At 43.2% G+C, this 20,118-nt stretch overlaps 1 protein-coding gene across 2 annotated transcripts in view; it reads right to left on the minus strand.

Annotated features, from left to right (window-relative positions):
- Positions 1–20,118, minus strand: part of SLC2A11 (solute carrier family 2 member 11) — a 539,079-nt gene that overhangs the window by 35,384 nt on the left and 483,577 nt on the right. For both annotated transcript variants that reach the window (XM_069619918.1, XM_069619919.1), the window contains exons 8-9: positions 18,067–18,177; positions 14,896–14,997 (exon numbers count right to left, since the gene is read on the minus strand). In XM_069619918.1, coding sequence (XP_069476019.1) covers positions 14,896–14,997; positions 18,067–18,177 — 213 coding nt within the window. The remainder of the gene's footprint in view (positions 1–14,895; positions 14,998–18,066; positions 18,178–20,118) is intronic.

Genomic DNA, 20,118 nt, shown 5'->3' on the forward strand with positions numbered 1-20,118 from the left:
GTGCTGTTCCCAGCCCGTCTTAGTGATTGCCGTCCCTGTGTATTAGGAACTGGCCCCCGAGGTGTTATCAGGCAGTTATCCCTACCTTCAATACAGTATAGCTTGATCAACCTACCTTTCCCGGTTTTTGTCTTGTTTACCTCTACTGTCATACAGTCCCACCCCAATGCGCACATGTATCATGGCTAAACCATCATTGGCCCTTGTGTAGAGGGTATTAATTTGCTGACCATGGGGGCCCCAAAGTGGGCCAGCGCAAAAACTGCTCTAAATAGCTTAATCTCATGTTTGTGTTTTTAATTTTTCAAAATTCAAGTTGCGTCTTTTGTCTTTTGCTGGCCCTTCAAGTTTACCCCTCCCCTTAATAGCATAGTCTATTAGTATGCTGTGTGTTGGATCTTCCCCCCAGCCAATTTTACAACGCATGCTACAGCTGACAGGTGCCTTTTAGCCCATGCTTTTTCTTATTATGGCCGTACGCCCATTCTACAAATTTGTTAACCTCATTCTCATTTATGTCTTTTAGGTGTGCAACATGTGTTACTTCTTTTACTGTAGCCAGGCCCTTACTGTATTGCTTGGCCATTTGCTTTGCTAACGCCTTGCTGGCTAGCTCCATCAAGACCCTTGGGGGGCCTCTGGCTGTCTGACAGGAAGTGAGTTTATGGTGACACCCTTCTATGAGGTGCATTTTCTCGCTGACTCCTTCTGGCCTCGGCCGTTCAGCGTTGACCAATCACCTGCTTTTAGCAACTCCATGCCAGAATTTCCCAAATCTCTTCTGCCACTTTTGTCATCGCTTGGTCTATTCTTTGTCGGAGGCGCTGGAATGTATCCCACAATAGGCGAGATAAAGTATCTGCAACATCATTCCCTGCTGCCGCAATGCGTTTTGCCTTTTTTTCTATGTTGTTAATCAGAGGGATTCTTTCTTCTTTTGTTGATGATGCTAACGACTGCCATATTATCCGATTAATTGCTCTTTGTTGCTCAAATCTGCGACCCATAGCTTTAAGCCAATCCATATGGGGAAGATTTCCAGAAGCGTTATGTTTCTGTTCCACCCATGTGTGTGCCAATGCTTTTGCCAACTTTTTTTCAAAATTGCACCAAAACCATTGCTACCGGCAGCATCAATAAAAGCACTGTCTTCATTCCGTGTGTAATGGTGTGCGCCATATAACTGCCCCATTGAAATTCTTCAAAACGGTTTCCCAGGTGTTTAAATCCTTCCTGACCTCTTCTCCTAATCTTATGTGTAGATGGGGTTTTCTAAAGCCTCTGGTTTTTAGTTCTTATGTTCTAGAAAAAAAACTAATTGCGGTATCACCCTTGCTGCAAAATTGAGACCGTCCGCCAGTGACTGTATTTCTCTGACTGTCGCTTTGTCCTTCTGTTTTAAAGTCTTGTTTGCCTTCAGTGAGCGTTCTATTTTCTCTTTGGGAATCCTGCATTCCCCTAAGTCTGTGTCTATTTCAATCCCTAAAAAGGATATCACCTTAGGTGGGCCTGCAGTTTTTTCGTGAGCATGGGGTTGTACATTTTATAAATGTCTCGAGCGCCTGCTTGCAGGTGTCTGAGTCCTTGGGCTCTATGAATACGAAATCATCCAGGTAATGGATCAGGCAAGTCTCTGGCATGTGTCTTTGGAAGGCCCATTGGAGGAAGCAACTACATTTCTCAAAGAAAGCTCAGGAGATTGCACAGTTCATGGGAAGGAAAATTGAAAACATATCCATGATTGTTATCTGGGGTGTAGTGGTAGTAACCTGAAGGCTGCTTCTATGTGCACCTTGGCTATGGGTGCGCTCTTTCCTGCCTTTTTGATTGGAAGCTGGTGTATGACACTGTGTCTAGCTCTGATAGGCCATCATTCACTGACCTGCCTGGGGGGGAATGACAGGTCGTGTATGAGTCTGTATTTACCTTGTTCCTTTTTTTTGAACCAGCCCCAGGGGTGAGTAGATAAAGTTGTTGAAAGGTGGTGCTACTCAGGGTCCACTTATCCTTCCCAGCTCTAGTTCTTTTTGGATTATAGCTCTCACCGCTTCTGGGTTTTCTCTGGCTGATTTTAGGTTTTGTGGGATGTCACTGAGCTGCACCATTTGTAAAGGTACGGTGAAGCCACTTGTGAAGACTTCCTGTAGAAAGTTGCTGGTTTGTCTCTCAGGTTATACCGATGATCACCATCCACCTGAATTCCTCGGCGCTGGATGTCGCTCGCCACGCTGGGTGTAGCTCGCCACTGTCCTTGACTTCTGTATTTAAGGATGTGAGCTTTTCCACACTCAATCGCTTAATTGCATTTGCTATCTGATGCAGCCCGGTGGGGAGAGACACCTACGCACGTCCTCCTCTGCCGGTCGCCATCTTAGAAAATGCCAGTGCGTATTTTTAAAACAGTACAGGGCAACTTGCCATGACCTTTGGCCATGGACACTGTACATGTTCCCCCAATATGTTTCTTTTGGGCCCACTACCAAGGGCCTTTGGCCACGACGAGTGAGCATGGCCTTCGTGCTCTGAACCTGGACCCCAGACCCCCCACTCCCCAACTCCCCATTTTCACATGGTGTTCTCTTCACCCCACCCCACCTCTAGACTGATGCCATTTTATCCCTTTTTCTTATCCAAAGGCGATTTTAACTTTTTGTTTTCGGATAACCCTGAACATTACCCCAAATATTTGCGAATATCTCTTGCATCGGGAAACAAAAAGATGGAGGCTTTTTCATTTCTGAAAAGGCTCCCTGCTGTAAAACACCATGGGAGAGATCTCTATAATTTTGGTAGAAGGGGCACCCCCCTTCTACATAAAATATTTAAAATAGTACTGGATTCCATAACCCCAACTGCCACGCCCAGAATCGAGTCAACGCTTTGCGTCCGAGTTGTTTCATATCTGGTCCAATTCCGCCAACGGGTTTTTACTGTGCGCTCAATCAAAAATAGGTATTTTATGGCTATGAGAACATTAATGGGGATTTAGCCGAAAGTGGGTTATTTTTGTTTTCCAAATTTATTTTTAAAATTTTTAACAGATCCTTCCCAGAATGTTGATTCTGTAGGTGCTCGGCAATACATTTGTGTCTTCAATATTTCAGCCAAATCCGTAGTACGGGTCAAAAGATATTAGCAATTAATGTGTCTGATTTCCTATGTTACTCAGTATTCAACTTAACTATAGTGCGGCAACAGGGTTATAACTTGAGGGGAGCTGGTAGTTATTTAGCTCCTGCTTGTTGCCTAGAAGAGCTTGGCACGAACAGCTACCAGTAGATACTTTTGTCTGCCCAGGCCAACTGAGGCCGAACTATGTGAATTTAACTCGATGCATTTGGACAATCTATAAATAAGCAGTAGGACACACCTATGTGATTTTTGAAGCATGGGGTCATCCTAAATAATAATAAAATGTTAAATGTGCAGCTTATGTTGAAGTTAGATTTGCGGCACACTATGTACTAGCTCCTGGTTCCTCAGTGGTTCCTCCTGCTTGCTGGTTAATGTTTTGATACCCAAGAGCTGCTTTTAGCTCCTTTTTACCTAATCTTAATTTCAATTCCTGATATGCAACTATAGCTAAGGTGAGTATCAAGTAATAACTTTTGACACAAGTGATGGATTTGGCTGGAAGTATGCAAACAAAATTGCTGTCATTGGCTCGCCCAGACTGGAAATATTGGGAAAGAACTGCTAAAAATTGAAAACATTATTAGGAAAATAAACAAATGCTGTTTCGGCCTAGTCCCATTTCATTTTCCAATACAGAAAAAGTCAAATTGTTGCTGCAGCGCACAGCCAAAACCGCTGGACGGAATTGGGCCAGGAACGAAACAACTTGGGCACAAATCGATTACTCGATTTCCAGAGGGGAGATGGGGTTATTCCGTCCAGCAGTTGTTAAAATATTTGATGGAGAAGAGGGTAGCCTCTACTCCCAAAATGATAGCTATATCTCCCATGGTGCTTTGAAGCAGAGAAGCAGACAGGATTTTCAGAAATGAAAAAAAAGCAATTTTTCCCCAAAATTAGATTGCTAAAAACATTTGACTAGCTGGATAGATTTTTGATGAAATGTGCAAAACAAAAGGGTTTGTCAAGGACCCACCTCTCCAAACTGCACATTTTGGGAACAATACGTTATAAAATGAAAAGGTTATTAAGAAAACAAAACATCATAGTTTCAGAGGGTTCAGCCCATTTGTTTACCCCTACAGTAAAAGTACAGTTTTTAACAGCCATATCGCGAAAACCTCAGTGCAGAATTGGACCAAGTAAGAATCACCCTGGCCACAAAGCATTGACTTACATTTCTTGACTGGTTTGGGGTAAAGCCAGTTGGTTTTAAAATATTTGACAGAGAATGGGGTGGCCCCTTTCCTTAAAACGTTCATATCGGCCTTGGTGCTTTTTACAACAGAGAGGCTGAGCAGGGCTAATAACGTTTGACTTGCTGGATCGATTTGGATGGAATTTCACAAACAGTTTATCAAGAGCCACACTAAACTGGAAATCTTGGGAACAATTTGTTAGAAGTTAAGAAGTTATTAAGAAAACATAAAAACCCTGTTCTCAGCCAACTCGCATTCATTTTCCCATGGGGAAAAAGTGCAGTTTTTGAACAGCCGCAGCATGAAAACCGCTTGCCAGATTTGGACAAAATAAGAAACAATTTGGGCTCAAAGTGTTGGATTAATTTCTTTGACTGGTTTGTGGTAAAACCATTCAGTAGTTTTCAAAATATTTGACAGAGAACAGGGTGCATCTTGCTCCTTAAAACCTTTATATCAGTCTTGGTGCTTTGCAGCAGAAAGGCTAAGAGAAGCTAATACATTTCTGGGAGGAGTCTGGGGTTATTCGTCCAGTAGTAGTTAAAGTATTTGGCAGAGAGGGGGTATCGCCTTCCCCCAAAATTATAGCTGTATATGTGTCCCACAATGCACCAGCGAGGTTTATCAGAAATGAAAAAGCAGCCATTTTATGTGTTGCTCGATGTGAGAGATAACCGCGGTTATAATGGGTATAACCAGTGTTAGCACCAGCTTGACTCGGCATGTTCACGTTGCAAAGCCCATGAGCACATACATATTATAAGAGAAGGAATTTGAAATGACATACCAAATGGCATTATGGAGGACATCAATCGGAGCATGCCGATTTAAGCTGGCCATGATTTCCCACATCCGCTGAATTTCAAGGGTTTTGGTGCGGTAGATCTGCTCAAATGATCTGTATCTTAACTAAAAAAATATTCAGTGAATATAGTGCTACCATGTGTCACAGTGAACATTACAAGGAGTTCAAATCCGTTGGGGCTACTGAACATCTTTTCACTCAAACCCAACATCAAACAAAAGTACAATTCTTCGTGTCAACCCTTGCAGGGAGATCTGCTGGGATATTTTTGTATGGATCTACTGCCTCCTGCTGGTCAGAGCTAGGATCAAAACCAAGAAATGTTATTATCTAATTTCCCAAATCGGAACCTTCCAGGAAAACTACTCTCCTGTATGTTTGTACTGTCTCATGATGGACATGTATAGAAACACTCACAGCTGACCACCTGTAAAATAAGGTCCATGTTCAACTCCCAAAGCCTCGAGCTATTAGCATTGCAGTAGCCCTAGTGAAGAGACAGACCATGGAAGGTAAAGATTTCTAAAATGTGCAGGTATGTCTTACTTTAGATAAAGATCTGCAAGTGGAAACGTTGGCTTATGTAGAGAAGAGATGAGGGCCACTTACACAGTGTCATATGAAAACCTGATGATGATGGTTTAGCAAGTCACGCTCTATTCAAACAAAGAATACAGAAATCGCAACAATACCTACACGGTAATTTAGTTCTGCAATTTAACAAACAAGAGAGCGTTAGCGCTCCCCGCTTGAATTCAACAACAAGGGCAATGCATTCTGCAAACATACAAATACTAACTGGCAAGGTTTCAGACCGAATAGTAGGCAAGAGGAGATATGTTGGGCTTGTGCTAATTGCAGATGGTGCTATTATCTTTCGGAAATAAACAAGTTACTTACCCCTTGTAATGTTCTTTCAACTGGATGTCCCTCCCATGTAGTCCTCATCTTTGATATTCAATATCCAGCTTCAGCTGCTTCTGAAAAAAATTTAGGCAGAGGGCGCTGTGCGTCAATGCAGTCGACTCGATGTCCCTCGAGGGGCTTTGTCTCAAGGACGATGTTATTGAAGGCATAAATAGCACGCGGAGCGCCCGTTGGCTTCAGTTCTGTTTTTTCGTGCCATTCTCCAATAGAACTACCTGCATCAACACGGATCTGACCATACTAGGCTCTGAAGGAGCGAACGCTGTAATAGCATGGGAAGTTCTACTGCAGGGTAGGCTGGGAGGGTGATGAGGAATATGTGGGAGGAACATCCAGTCGAAAGAACGTTACTAGGGGTAAGTAACTTGTTCTTCGAATGGATTGTGTCCTCCCACATATTCCTCATCTTTGATAGACTCCCAAAGCAGTGTTTGTTTTGGTGGAGGGAGTAAGATTTTAACTAGCAATGGTTTCCATGAACAGAATGGAGGCCAGCTTTTCCAAAACTTCCATCCTTATTTAGGGAAGATTCAAAGCAATAATGCTTTGTGACAGTGTGTATAGAAGACCACATAGCTGCCTCACAAATGTTTTTAATAGGAATTTATCTTTGCAGAGCAGAAGAAGTAGCCATGCCCCTGGTGGAATGGGCCCACAAGCCTTCTGGAGGATCTTTGCCCACCAGCCTGTAGCATTCTGCAATAGCTTGGATAATCCATCTGGACAAGGTCTGCTTTACTACAGCCTGACCCAGTCTGTGACCCGTATAACCTATAAATAGTTGATCATCCAGACGGAGTTTGGACAATCTAGAAATGTGAAACTTAGAGCTCTACGCGGATCTAATCTGTGCAACCTCTCTTCCTCCTTGCCAGGATGAGATGGAGGATAGACAGTGGATAACACAATCTGTTGTCTTAAATAAAAATCTGAAATGACCCTAGGCAAAAATGAAGGCTTAAACCTCAGGACGATCTTGTCCTTGTGGAATACAGTAAAGGGTGGTTTAGATAATAGGGCCTGGAAATCACTCACTCTACGGGCTGAAGTTAGTGCTACCAACAAGATGGTCTTAAACGTTAGTAACCTTAAGGGACATGAATGGAGTGGTTCAAATGATGCACACATAAGAAACGTTAACATCAGATTGAGGTCCCAAACGGGAACCTGCAAAGGAGATGGCGGGAACACATTAGTGAGTCCATTCAGAAATTGAATCACCAAAGGTATCTTAAAATATGACGTTTCCTCAGACGAGTACTTGAAGATGGATCGTGCCGCCAAATAACCTTAAATGGTCCCAACCTAGAGCCCCAGATTGGCTAGGTACAGTAGAAAGGATAACACATCTGGTGTTTTGCATAGCAAAGCATCTACATACTTGTCCCTGCACCAGCTGCAGAATTTGTTGCAACGGCAGCGGTACAAAGATTTCATTGCTGGCCTTCTGGCCAAAAGCAAAATCTCATTTACGTCATCTGGGAGGTCCCAATCCTTGTATCTCAGCCTCTCAGAAACCATGCGTGAAGGCTGAGTGTATTGACCTCTGGATGAGAACCTGACCCTCCTCGCAAGAGAAAGTCCTCTCTTTGTGGAAGACGCATTGGAGGGCAGATGGACATGTCCAGAAGGTCCAGGTACCACGTCCTCCTGGACCAATCCGAGGCAATTAGGATCATGTGTTTCCCAAACTTTCTTAACCTACTGATCACGTGAGGAAAGACGGGGACTAGAGGAAACATGTACTGGAGTAGAAACTCCCAGTCCAGCATGAAGGTGTCTCCTAAAGCTCCTCTTGGGGAACATTCCCTTGAGCAGTACAGTTTGCACTTCCTGTTGACACTTGTCACGAACAGGTCCAATTTAGGGGTACCCCAAAGGGTGAAGATCTCTTGAAGGACTTCCTGAGATGATTCCCACTCGTGGGAGACTGCTTTCCCAGCTCAGAGCGTACGCGCCATGTTCTACTCTCCGGCTAAGTGAACGGCCGACAAGGAGAATCCTTTGTGAATTGCCCAGTACCACAGCTGAATTGCCTCTCTGCAAGGAGGTAGTGACCCTACACCTCCTCTATTGTTGAGGTAGTACATGGCCACTGTGTTGTCCGTCATTATCAGAACATTCTTTCCCTGAACAGTGGCCAGAAAAGCCTTCAGCGCAAGTCTGATTGCTCTCAGCTCGAAAAGATTGATGTGTAGTTTGGATTCCGATAGAGACCAACGATCGCTGATTGTCAGATCGCTCTAACCAGTGAGTGAGGCGTTCATCACTATTGTTATCTCCGGCCATGGTTGCCAAAAGGGTTCTACCATCAGAATGTTGTTCTCGCAGGCCCACCACAGGAGATCTTGTGTGACCCTGCTTGGAACCTGAAGTAGGTCTGACAATTGAGACCATTGTGTCCTGAGAGCCCATTGAAGGGATCTCATTCTCAGATGAGCCTCTGGCCTGGATTCTGAAGCAAGGAGGAAGTAGCGGGAACCGCCGGGAAGAGACAAAAGGCCGGTGAGTGTCGAAAGGGCACTGGAGGCCCTGTGGCGATTCTATGGGGCCGCGAGTGAATAACGGCCTGTGAAAGTAAGTAAATAAATGCATACTGAATACCAAAATGAATGGAAACTTGAAATTAAGCAACATAAGTGCATGTTGAACACAGAACTGAAAGTAAACAATATTGAGTGCATGTTGCAGAACGATTTGACTCAAACCTTGAAGTTAAGCATATTAAGGGCTGAAGGAAGCAAAACAGTGAACCTTTATGAGTGAATGCAGTGCGGCAAGGCCACAGATTGGCAAGAGGTGTGTAATACGTGGTGGCACGGCCACAAGGCTATCAAGGAGAAGCCAGAGGAGTGCAAGAAAACACATAAAGTTGAGATGCAAAAAAATTGAACCAAGTGAAGGAGACTTGGTGCATAGGAGCAAGCGCCACAGAACCTGTGTGGGCTGAGGAACCCCAGCGTCCTAGTTGCGCGACCTGCTATGGGTGGACCATATGGTCTAACAACTGCGCCTAGACCAGAGAGACCTGAATGTTGAAAGATAAGGACACTGTGAAACAGCCCAATGAAATCACTGCAAATTGAGTTTTGTTAAGACTTTTTGAAAAGAGTGAAGCAAGTATAAGCGGCGAAGTTTAAGTCTTGGGGAAAGGAACCCTGAGGATTATGGGACCACACTTGTTGTCTTGTCTTTGAATTGTGTTATTTGAAACTTGGGGAAGGGCAACCCCAAGGATTGATTTTGAACTGTATTACCTTGAACTGGAGAAAGGTAATCTTGAGACTTTTTCATGGAACTTTCTTATGCTTCGGCAAGGGGAGCTGAAAGAATGCTACGAGCTGGAAGAAGCTCAGAACATTAAGTTGAACACTATTTCTTTTCACTTTGATATCCCTACACATCGGTTAGCTGTAGTTGTGAGGGCAAGGATAGGTTTTGGACACAGAGATACGTTTAAGTTGATCTCTTTGACTCAGATTTCCCTTAGTTTTGTTCAGGTAAGGAAATCCCCCCTTAGCATAGGGCAAATTAGGCATTTAATCATCCTGACATTTTAGTTAATAAATATCTTTTGTTTGAACTTGAAGTCTGTTGTCTGTGTCTTACTTCGTGAGCCTTAACACTGTCTAAACTAAGTTCCTTTAGTCAACAACAGGTGCAAAGGTTCTGTCTTTTAGAGAAGTTCATAACACACTTTGTGTAGTTCTCTGAAAGGCCATGGAAGGACTTGATTGGGCCAGATTCGTTCACTAGATTTGGTGTAGGTCAGGTTCTGCACAGTGTCTGACATAAATATGCATCCTTCCATTCATTGGCATGGGCCGGCTCCTTGCAACTTGTGAAACACCAGCTTCAGGGTCTCATATGACTGCACTTATCCTCTCTGCAATTCAGGATCTAGTCTTGGAAGCGGGACATATTCCACTCATTGCTTAGCAGCTTAGTAGCATAGCTATCCCCTGAAACACTGCAGATGCTGAAAAGACCCAAACCAGCATCAAGTGGAAGGATATGACCGTAAGGGGGTGATGAAACCCTATTTGATTTGTATTCTTAATGTCAAATAATCTGATAACATACACTGAGCATGTCAAGCCTAAAGATGGTGGCATTGCACAGCTCGGGTTCACCATCTCCAAGATACTTATTAATGGATAGCTCCCTGTGTTTATTTCCCTGTTAATATTGTGAAGTGCCACAAACAGTCAAAGCCTGCTGGAGGTGGCTTTCTTCATAGGAACCCATGGATTGAATCAATGTGTGACTATGTTCAATTATCTCAAGGTCATTAGGTCTTTGGGGGTTTGCCTGGCAGTTGCTGACAAAGGCCTACATTTGTGTTTAACAGATAGGACTCCTTTGCAATATTGAATGTTGTGAACAACATTTTTCACACAACTTATTCCTTTGGATAACATCTCCTTGTGGCACCTTCCAATGTCCTTACATGTTTCTGTATTCATGCTCACCACTTTTGTTTCATCAGCCAGTGCCTAGCTGCACTGTGTGTTGTGAGGGGTCAGAAATAAGAGCTAGATACAAAGTGATAGTGTTTTCAAAATCAGACATCTTTGTTAAAAGAAAAGGGTTGGATAAAAACCTATATGCCCCTAATACTAGGAAACTAAAACTAAAGATCCGGCTGTGTCTCGTATTCAAAATTATAAACACTGTCCCTGTGTCCAAAATATATCAATCTGACTGTCACACTAGATAAAATACCTAAAAGTGTAAGGAAAGCATCTCTGGTGTTAATGTTGTGAAAAAAGTGTTCAAAAAGCAAATAGATAGTTCAACAAAAACAATCCTTAGATTTAAATGGGGGTTTCACCTTCCCCTAGATGGCTCTGGTAGAATGGCTAAAAGTGTCCCTTTCCAATAAAGGCTCCTGGAAGTGTCTATTTCCCCCAACCACTTCTGAAGGATGTCCACCCTTGGATGTCTTTTTCAAGACACCACTTCTTAAGTATGGCAAAATGTCTCTTTCAAATATTTGACTCTGTAAAGTTAGCAAACGTATCTTTTTCACACAACCACTCTTCAAGGATGACAAAGATGTTCCTTTCAAACAACCACTTCTTAAGAGTGTCTAAAGTGTGTTTTCTACATAGCCACTTTTCAAGGATGATAAAGGTGTTCCTTTCAAAAAGCCACTTCTTAAGGATGGCTGAAGTGTCCTTTTCAAGTTCCTATGTCCTTAAGGATGTCAACGGTCTTTTCTTTAGATGAGGAAAGTATTTTCTAAATGTGATGCTTCTCAAACAAACATTTCGTACAAAGAGCCCCGTGGTAGACTCTCCTGCAGGAAACCTCTATGTCTTTGGTATAGATCACCTGGAATACTCCCCTGCCAGGAATCCCTTCTTGGGGTCTATAGATTCCTTGGTATACTCTCCTGCCAGGTATCCTGTACCCAATTGCTTCTTGCCTGATGCACTCTTTCACCAGGACTTTTCTGTAATGTTCCCAATTTCTTTTAGTACATCACAGTTTAATTTCTTAGCTGTATACACCTTCTTGGTTTATGGTATTATTTGTCCCAACTTTCCCAACATTGACATCTCATACATGGAGTTTTGTTCGAGTTTAGATCTGTTTACTTCTTAAATTATATTCATTTGCTTTGGTAATACTTGTTTCAACTCTCCCCATATTGATATCTCATATATGGAGATTTGTTCAAGTTTTGTCTTTCTCTTCCTTTATTAATATTCATTTGCTTATAGCAACACTTGCTCCAACCTTCCCCGTATTGACATTTCACATAGGAGGACTTGGGCAAATTCTTCTTTTTTTTTCTCTGCTTGTTCTATATTCAAAAGGAGTCTTCAAAGCTTCACATAATGGTCGGCATGCCTTGGGACCCCCAACTTCCCTGGGTAGACTATCTCTGCCCGTAAGCCCGCTGTTTCAATGCTCAATCGCGCTGCAGATAGCTTGCTTGCTGCTGCTGGTTTACTGTCACTGCCTGCGGCTTCCCCTGTGGCCCACACCTCTCTGGTAAGGATTGCCTGCACACAGCAACTTGGGAACACCTGTTCCCTACAGCACAACTCCTTCTCACACCTCTGCCCTCTCACATGGCTTTGCTTCCTTCGGCTTCTGTTCGGCTTTCCTATCTTCAGTGAACATGGACATCCTTTTTAAATGTCCCACGTAGTTGAGCCTCTGCACATAAAATAGCCTGCGTATTCAGTTTAGTGGTTCTTCTGTTCTACATTACCTCCTTTCTCCTCTTCCTCATCCCAGAACTATAGGTTTTATGGGAGTTGGAGTCCATAGAACCCATAGGACTTCTAGGGTGATTTTTAGTTAGCATAAAACCATCAGAGATTGGAGGTGGCGTGTATGTATGTACATATGAGGTATGAATGTCATCTTGCTTAGAATGTTTGGCAGGATGGGTTGTATAACTGGAGGGATTTGTAAAATGACAACATGCCATTAGGAACATGGAAGGGGGGAATACTCGGTCTCTCCTAATGGGGTCACCACATCTCCCCAACAGCCATCTCCTCCCATGTGATCCTCCCTCATAATGCCACCGACAGGGTCAGGATCAGGTAGTGACTGCCTTCCCCTGGCCACATGGGAGGAGGCTTTAGGCTGGGGTTCAGTGATGACTCCATAGGATTCATCAGTGTCCACTTTATTTGTGCCATCTGAGGATAGCCGGGCCACGTCTTTGTGAAGTACACTTTGCCTGAAACTGCACATACCTTCAACTCAAAAATGCAATGTCCGTAGCCTAGGCGATCTGCTCTAGTATCACCAAACACTCTAGGTTTGAAGTTTACAGAGTAAACTCTATCTTTGTCTTAACATACAATTATCTAGCATGGGTATAGCGTGATCCCGAAAGGATCCGAGCCAGATTATGCCATCATCTGAACTTCATTTCCGTAGACTCTCACTGTGCAATGAAGTTTAGACCCTTCCATCAGTTCACAATAAATTGGGATTCGCATGGAGTAATCGTTGTTGATCCCTTCTCATACTTACTCTTCCAGTGAGGCCACAGCAAGATGTTGCTTCAGGCGGTAGACCTTAGTAAAATTGCTGCAATGTTTTGGAGGGACAGTTGTGATCATTTCCCATGTGCAATGATGTGCTGCAGATGAAACAAAGCTTCCAATTCATAGATCTATGCCTGGACGTTTTGCTCTGCTCATCTTTTCTTCTTTCAATCTCTCTTCTGAATTCACTATCTGGTAGATTTCACTGATCTTGTTGGACTTATGCCCGCTGAATGTCCTTGTTTCTTGCAGATGTTTCTTCACTTGCACAGGCTCTGGTTAGGGTATTCTCTAAGGAAAGGTCTTTGGCTCATATGAATTTCCCTTGTTTTTTGGTGCCTTATGCTAGTACTACAGATCATGGTATCTGCTTGATCTTGGAAATGACATACAAAAGCCACTTATCAGAGCCTGCTAGTTGTCTGCTGATCTATTCACTTCTTAGATACTCATGTACAATTCTACCTTGTGCAGTATGACCTTTGTCTTCTCTTTGAATCACTTCCTTAGCCTCCATGAAGATTACTGGTAGAATGTCACCTTGATCATCACCAGGAGGGGGACACTTCTTTCAAACATGCAAAAATCTTCTAAGCTTCATATAGGCAATTTGATAGCATTAACCTCTTTCTTGCTTGGGCCCAACTATACCATCCAGTGCCTCTATATAGTTCTGAAATGGAGGGAGCCAATAGTTCCATGGAAGGGAAACTATACTGGGCTAGCCATGAATGATGGCAGTGGTGTGGTTCCATGCATGTTGTCTAGCTGAGTGATTTAATTCTTCTTATGGTACACTATTGTTGTCAGGGACTGTTATTGGTGGGAGCGGACAGATCGGATCTTGTCCTTCGTCGCTACTATAATGGAGCCAGTTATCATCTCAAGAGATACTGAATCACAGTGTATGAAATAGAACATTATTAAACAATAGCCATGGTCCGGTATTGCAGTTGAAAGGGCCTGCTGGCCCTTGAGCAAGAGAGGAACAGCAGCAGACATCCAGCCAGGTGGCAGTCCATAATGAATCACCCATCTAGTCTTGTACCCTCAAGCTGCCTAGAACACGCAGCGCGGGGGCTCTGGGTATCTACAACCCATAAGTGGGACGGAGTGGAGAAGGATACCACATTGTTTCTATACTAACCGGCATAGCTTAATGTTGATTCATGCCATCTACTGGAAGGGAGTGGGTTTATGATCAGCTCAGTCATGCGGACTGTCACTGCAACCTCAGATGGCATATAGAATGGGTGAGCAAACCCAACACAGTCAACCAGAATTTTGGACAAGCAAGAAAACATGATTAGAGCACAGCCCAGGCTGGATCCCACTCCTACAGACTTTTACCAGATCACAGATCCAGCAAAATTATTTCCAAATGCAGCACTGCTTCAAATCACCATGTCCTGCTCAAACACTGTTAGTACTCTTTGAACCACAGTACCATCTACTAGCACCACGCACAATCCTGTTGTGCCCATAACCCACTGACTTCATGCTCCTTCTATCACCATGTCCTACCTATCCCCACTCTTTGTCCCCTTCACAACCACCATATCATGTCCATGGCCCCAACCAATTCTAGCTTGCTTTTAGCCAAAGCGATTGGCCCTTGCCCATTCAAAGTATAAAATATGTTCTGGACTCCTTGTCCTCCTAGTACCACGTTAACTCAATGTGTACAAAATGAAGTATCTTGTAACCTCAAACACATTTTGGAAAACTTGCCAATATATGTATACATACATAACATTTGACCAACTGGGAGAAATCTGTTAACTGTATAATGCACCGAGACTTTGACTACCTGTTGGGAGAGCGCGATCATGAAAACAACAGCCCACACTGACATGAGGCTGTATCCTCCGAGAACGAGTATTCTGCGTCCCACACGCTCTATGAACAGGCTCTGAAATACAAATAAAATTATTTAATAACAAATAAGCTCGTCCTGTTGAGTTACATTCCCTACTCTGAGGACTACATAGTTACAATGTCTTCCCTATTGTTGTGCTAAGAAAGGTTGTGTTGCCCTTGCAACGAGAAATAACTGCAAATATGAGTTTGTTCTGACCCTAACTGCATCTTAAGCAGAGAAGGTTGCTAGTTTTCAAAAGGGTCAATCTAGGTCAGGAACAATAAACCCTATTGTCATGGACCCCAAAGAAATGTAAGTATTCACGTTTAAAATAAAGCATGCAAGCCGATGCAACATATCTTTAATAAGATTTCTGCTTCAACAATGACATCTAAAGTATGAGCATGATTTAGCACCACAAAATCTTCCATTGATTGTTTACTGGTTGTGAATGTTTGTAATATGCGTACAGACGTCGGTCTATGTACTCTGTATTGTGTCTGGTCTACAGACATCGACACATGTATGTTATGTTGACTGCACAGAACTGTGCGTGCTGTGCCTATGGTGTACATGTGTGTGGAAATTTGTGCCTGTAATATGTGTATGCTGTGTGTGCACAACTGCGTTTACGATATTTGACACTGTGAATGCATCATGAAGCAAGACGCAGACAACATATTCAAAGTACAAACAGAAATGATTTATTAACTCAAATATCAGGAGGGTAGAAGGCCTAACTTGCCATATGCTAAGGTGGGATTTCCCTACCTGAAGGAAACTAAGGATAGTCTGAGTCAGAGAGTACAACTTAAAAGTCTGTTTGTGTCCAAACCCTATACTTGCCCTTACAACTAAAATGAATAAATGTGTAGGGATGTCGGTAATAAAAGAAATGGTGATTAGCACAAAGTTCTGAGTTTCTTCCAGCTCTTTGCTTCCTTTTCAGCTCCCTTTACCCAAGTTCAAGAAAGTTCCACACACGTCTCAAGATTACCTTTCTCAAGCAATACAATTCCACACATTCCTCTGGGTTCCCTTCCCCAAGTTCAAGACACCACAGTTCAAAAGTAAAGGGTCTTGAGGCTCTCTCCTCAAGACAGCATCTGCAATTCATCAAGTCTCAGGATTCCCTTCCCAAAGACTTCAACATAGCAAATTGTACTTGTTTCCGGTTTTGAACACAACTCCAGGTCAATTTGACCCTCCTTCTGGATTGCATCAACAGTTCACTCAAAAAGCGCCTTCTTACTGTTTTTTACAATGTCTCTAGTTTTCACAGTTTAGGGCTCACTGGTCTAGGCGCAGTAGTCAGACCACATGGTCCACCCATCACTGGTCGCATAACCCGGAATCCTAGGCTCTTAAGCCCACACAGGTTCTTCTATATTTGCCCTTTGTCCCAATTCACATTCACTTAGCTTCTCTTTGTCGGCTTCTTGGTTGGCTTTATGTGCAGCTTTACACTCTCCTGGCTTCCTCTGGCTAGTCTCTTGGCTTTGCGACGATGTGTTGCACATTTTATGATAATCTTTGGCCTTGCGACACTGTCTCCATTCATATAGTTCACTTTGTGTTGATCTTATTGATTTCTCACCTTTCTGGTGCACTCTTTCATTCCTGCGCTCTTTTTCTTAGGTTGTTTTCAAATGGGCACTTTCCCTTTTGACTTTTATCAACTAACAGCATTGCCCGCAAAGTTTCATTCAACTTGGTATTCAATGTGCTTAATTTAACATTGCTTCAGGTTTTCATTCAGTCCGGTATTCAATATGCTTAATTTAACTTTAATTTCAAGTTTTCATTCAGTTCGGTATTCAGTTTTCTTCATACGGCACTTTGTTACTCACTGTGGACGCTAGGAGCGCCCTGGCTTCGAGTTCCATTCCCTTACACTCACCGGTCCTCAGCGTTCGTCTCCGGCAACTCCGCTGTTTCTTCTCTGCTTCGCGGGCTGGTGTCTGTGAGCCCCGCTTGCACTCCTGGTGCTTACCAGCACACGGCAGCATCTCTACTCCTCTTCCCCAGAAACGGACAGCGTCCTTTTCTCTGCTCTTTTGGTCTCCTTTTATACACCTGAAACCCCTTGACAGGTTGCAGGTGCAAGCTCCCAATTGGATTTGTCTGACCATAATTAAAGGAACATGCCTGACCTTCACAGTACTTTGCATGCATCTTCCTCATCCCAGTACTAGAGTGGGGAAAGGAGTTACTAGTTTTCATTACTCTTAGTCGCTTCTTTCTCGTCCGTTACTGTCATTGGTAAAGTGTGGGGAAATGAGGGGAGATGTTGTACAAACGCCTATAATGGCTGGGGAATGGTTAGGTTGTTCATCAACAGGAAAAGAGGGATATCCTGTCTCCCATACTTTACTCGTAACCCCTCTCTTCTTCACCCTCTTTCTGGTGCTTCTAGATGAGTAATATCTCATGGCATGTTCTTGGTCAGTGAGACAGGGATAGCAATACCCCATAACTGCCTCTGGGATAGAGGGCTCTTCCTGAAAAGGAACTTCGGAACACTGAACCTTACCTGAGGACATCTCATCCCCAATCCTCAAGGACCCTCTACCCAGGTGATCCTCCCCCGCTTCTCCAGCCCCAGGGTCAAGATCCAAAAGTGATGGCCTTTCCCTGGCCACCTGAGAAGAGGCCCCCGGGAGATTAGATGTGAGTACACCCTCAGGTTTCTCACAACACATAGCTATGTGTGTACTGCGTGCAGTGTATGATAACAAAGATCTCCTGCCATGATGTACATGGTGTACATGTTCAGATCTCTACATGATCCAACTTTAACATTTCTTTACACATGTGTTTGTGTGTGCCCTATATTTGAGTAGTGCTTTACACAGATCTGAGGGTGCACCATTACAATTGTGTGTGTGTGTGTGTGCATAAGTGTGAGTATGGTGTGCATTTTCAGACATCTGAGATTATAATTTGTTCACATGCGTTTGACATTTGTGTGTGTGTGTCTATATATATAGACACATTTATGAACCCTCTGTATCGGCACAACTGTGTGAAATGCTTGTGTGTACTCTGGGTACCATGTGTATTATATTTCTGTGTACTGTGTGTGAACAAAGATTTGTGTGTGTTGTTTGAAATGCTTACACAAGTGATGGAGGTAATAAGTTCGCAGCTCCCGGTTCCAATCACGACATATTGGATCTTTTCATAGGGGATTCCAGCTTCTTGGAAGACAAAGGATGCATAAAAGTACATCTAAAAAACAAAAAGAACAGTAAACATGAGGATATGGGCTAGGTTTATACAGCCAGAGAGTCGTGAAAGGGACAGAGATAGAAAGAGAGAATAGCAATTAAAGGTTACAAAAGCAAGAAAGCAAGATCTAATACAATGTGTCTATACCATAGGACTGTGGTGTGCAGATTAGGCTAGAGATGCAGTGATCATACTGTGTGCAAATGGAGATGTCTGGTGATGAGATTGCTCCTCAGGCTACATGTAAACAGGAATTGGGTGTTCCAGATTGCGAGAGGCAATGGCTGGTCTTCAAATAGCATACAGACAAATTCAGCAACAGTATTATTAACCGGTCTACATGAGGCAGATCTGGTTTTCATACTATGATGCGGTTCTGTTGTAGCCAACTGAGAAAACAGAAAAATCTAATGTTAAGAAAAATGGGGGACATCTGGTGATGACAGAGTTTATGTACAGTAAAAGTAAAACATTGTAATGAGTATGACTACAGGAGGTAAAGATCTGGTGATCAGATGATGTGAACAGGGAGCTATGGCGGGCAGACCATTCACGTGTTGGAGATCTGGTGATCAGACAATGTGCAAGTAGGAGGCCTGGTCAACTATTGTGCAAGGGGAGATCTAATAATGAGACTACATATGCAGGCATATGTTATGATCATATTATCTGAAAAGGAAAATCTGGTAAACAGACTATGTAAAAGGGACACCTGGCTATGAGAAGATATACAAGGTAAATCTGGTGACCAGACTGTATGAAAATGGATCTGTGGATCCCAGAAGCCCCCAATTGAGTAGAAACTTACATAAATAAGGAAATGATATGCCGATCATGGGGACAGGGAACACTATGAAATAAAGGGACTAGACCAGGAGATTTCTCTGGTAGAACACAATGAAGAAAAAAATTCCCTTTTGCTCCACCATGACGTCATCCATATATCCCTACCCCTAGGATTTCGTCATTTTTTCCTTAAATCTTGGACACTGGTTATTGGCACCAGGCATTGCTGGTTGCTATAATCCAGACTCTGCATGTGCACCTAATCTGCTGATTAAGAATATTTGGCCTGCTTTGGGTGACTAGGGCAAGGCCACAGGTTTTGGGCCAATGGGTCAGGCTGACCGGAGATAGATCTAACAATGGACTGTTCATCGGCGCCGGAAGCTGTAATGGGGGTCGGGGCCCTAGCCCCCTCGCCTGAGGAGGATGTGACTAGAAGGATGCCTTATGGGTATGGACATAAAGAGTGGACTAATCCCTTGAGGTAAATGCCTCCATTGTTCTAGGGAAGGTGGGTATAGTGTGACGCAAGGCCTGGTAAGTGCCTATTGATGTTGTGGTGCTGAGCGTCTGGCGTGGATTTAAGGAGCTGGCATGGAGGGTAGAGTGGGTTAGTGGTTGGAAATGTGTTAATGCTAGGATTCTCTCCATTTGACTATCTTGCGCAATCCATTGTTCGAAATGAAGACAGTTGTTTTTTGACGTTCACAGATTGGCGCTGTGAAACAACCTGTCGCACAACACTGTATGGCACCGGACCTGATGACGAAAACTGATGTGAATAACCAACAAAAGATAGGAGTCCTTATTAAAATCTCCATAAGCTTTATTGGGAGGTGGCAAAGCAGGCTAGTTGGTGCAGTGCTTGAGTGGCCCCTCAGGAGAACCCAGAATTTTAGCGAGCATGCTAGCATTAGTTGAAAACTCTGGGTTGGGTATTCCATTTTAATACTTACTCTTGCATTTTGTATTTGTATTTGTATTTATTGGTTTATAAAGCGCTTTACACCAAAGCGCTGTACAAGTGAACAACTTAATACATAAAACATAAACTTAAACAATATAACAGTAGAAGCGAAGTTACAATATGAATCAGTCAACAAAACAGCAAGAAGAGCAATTAACTGAAGGGAGATAGGGAGAATAGTTTTATTT

Source organism: Ambystoma mexicanum, chromosome 10 (genome assembly GCF_040938575.1).
Source record: "Ambystoma mexicanum isolate Mex_15411 chromosome 10, UKY_AmexF1_1, whole genome shotgun sequence".
Lineage (NCBI taxonomy): Eukaryota > Metazoa > Chordata > Amphibia > Caudata > Ambystomatidae > Ambystoma > Ambystoma mexicanum.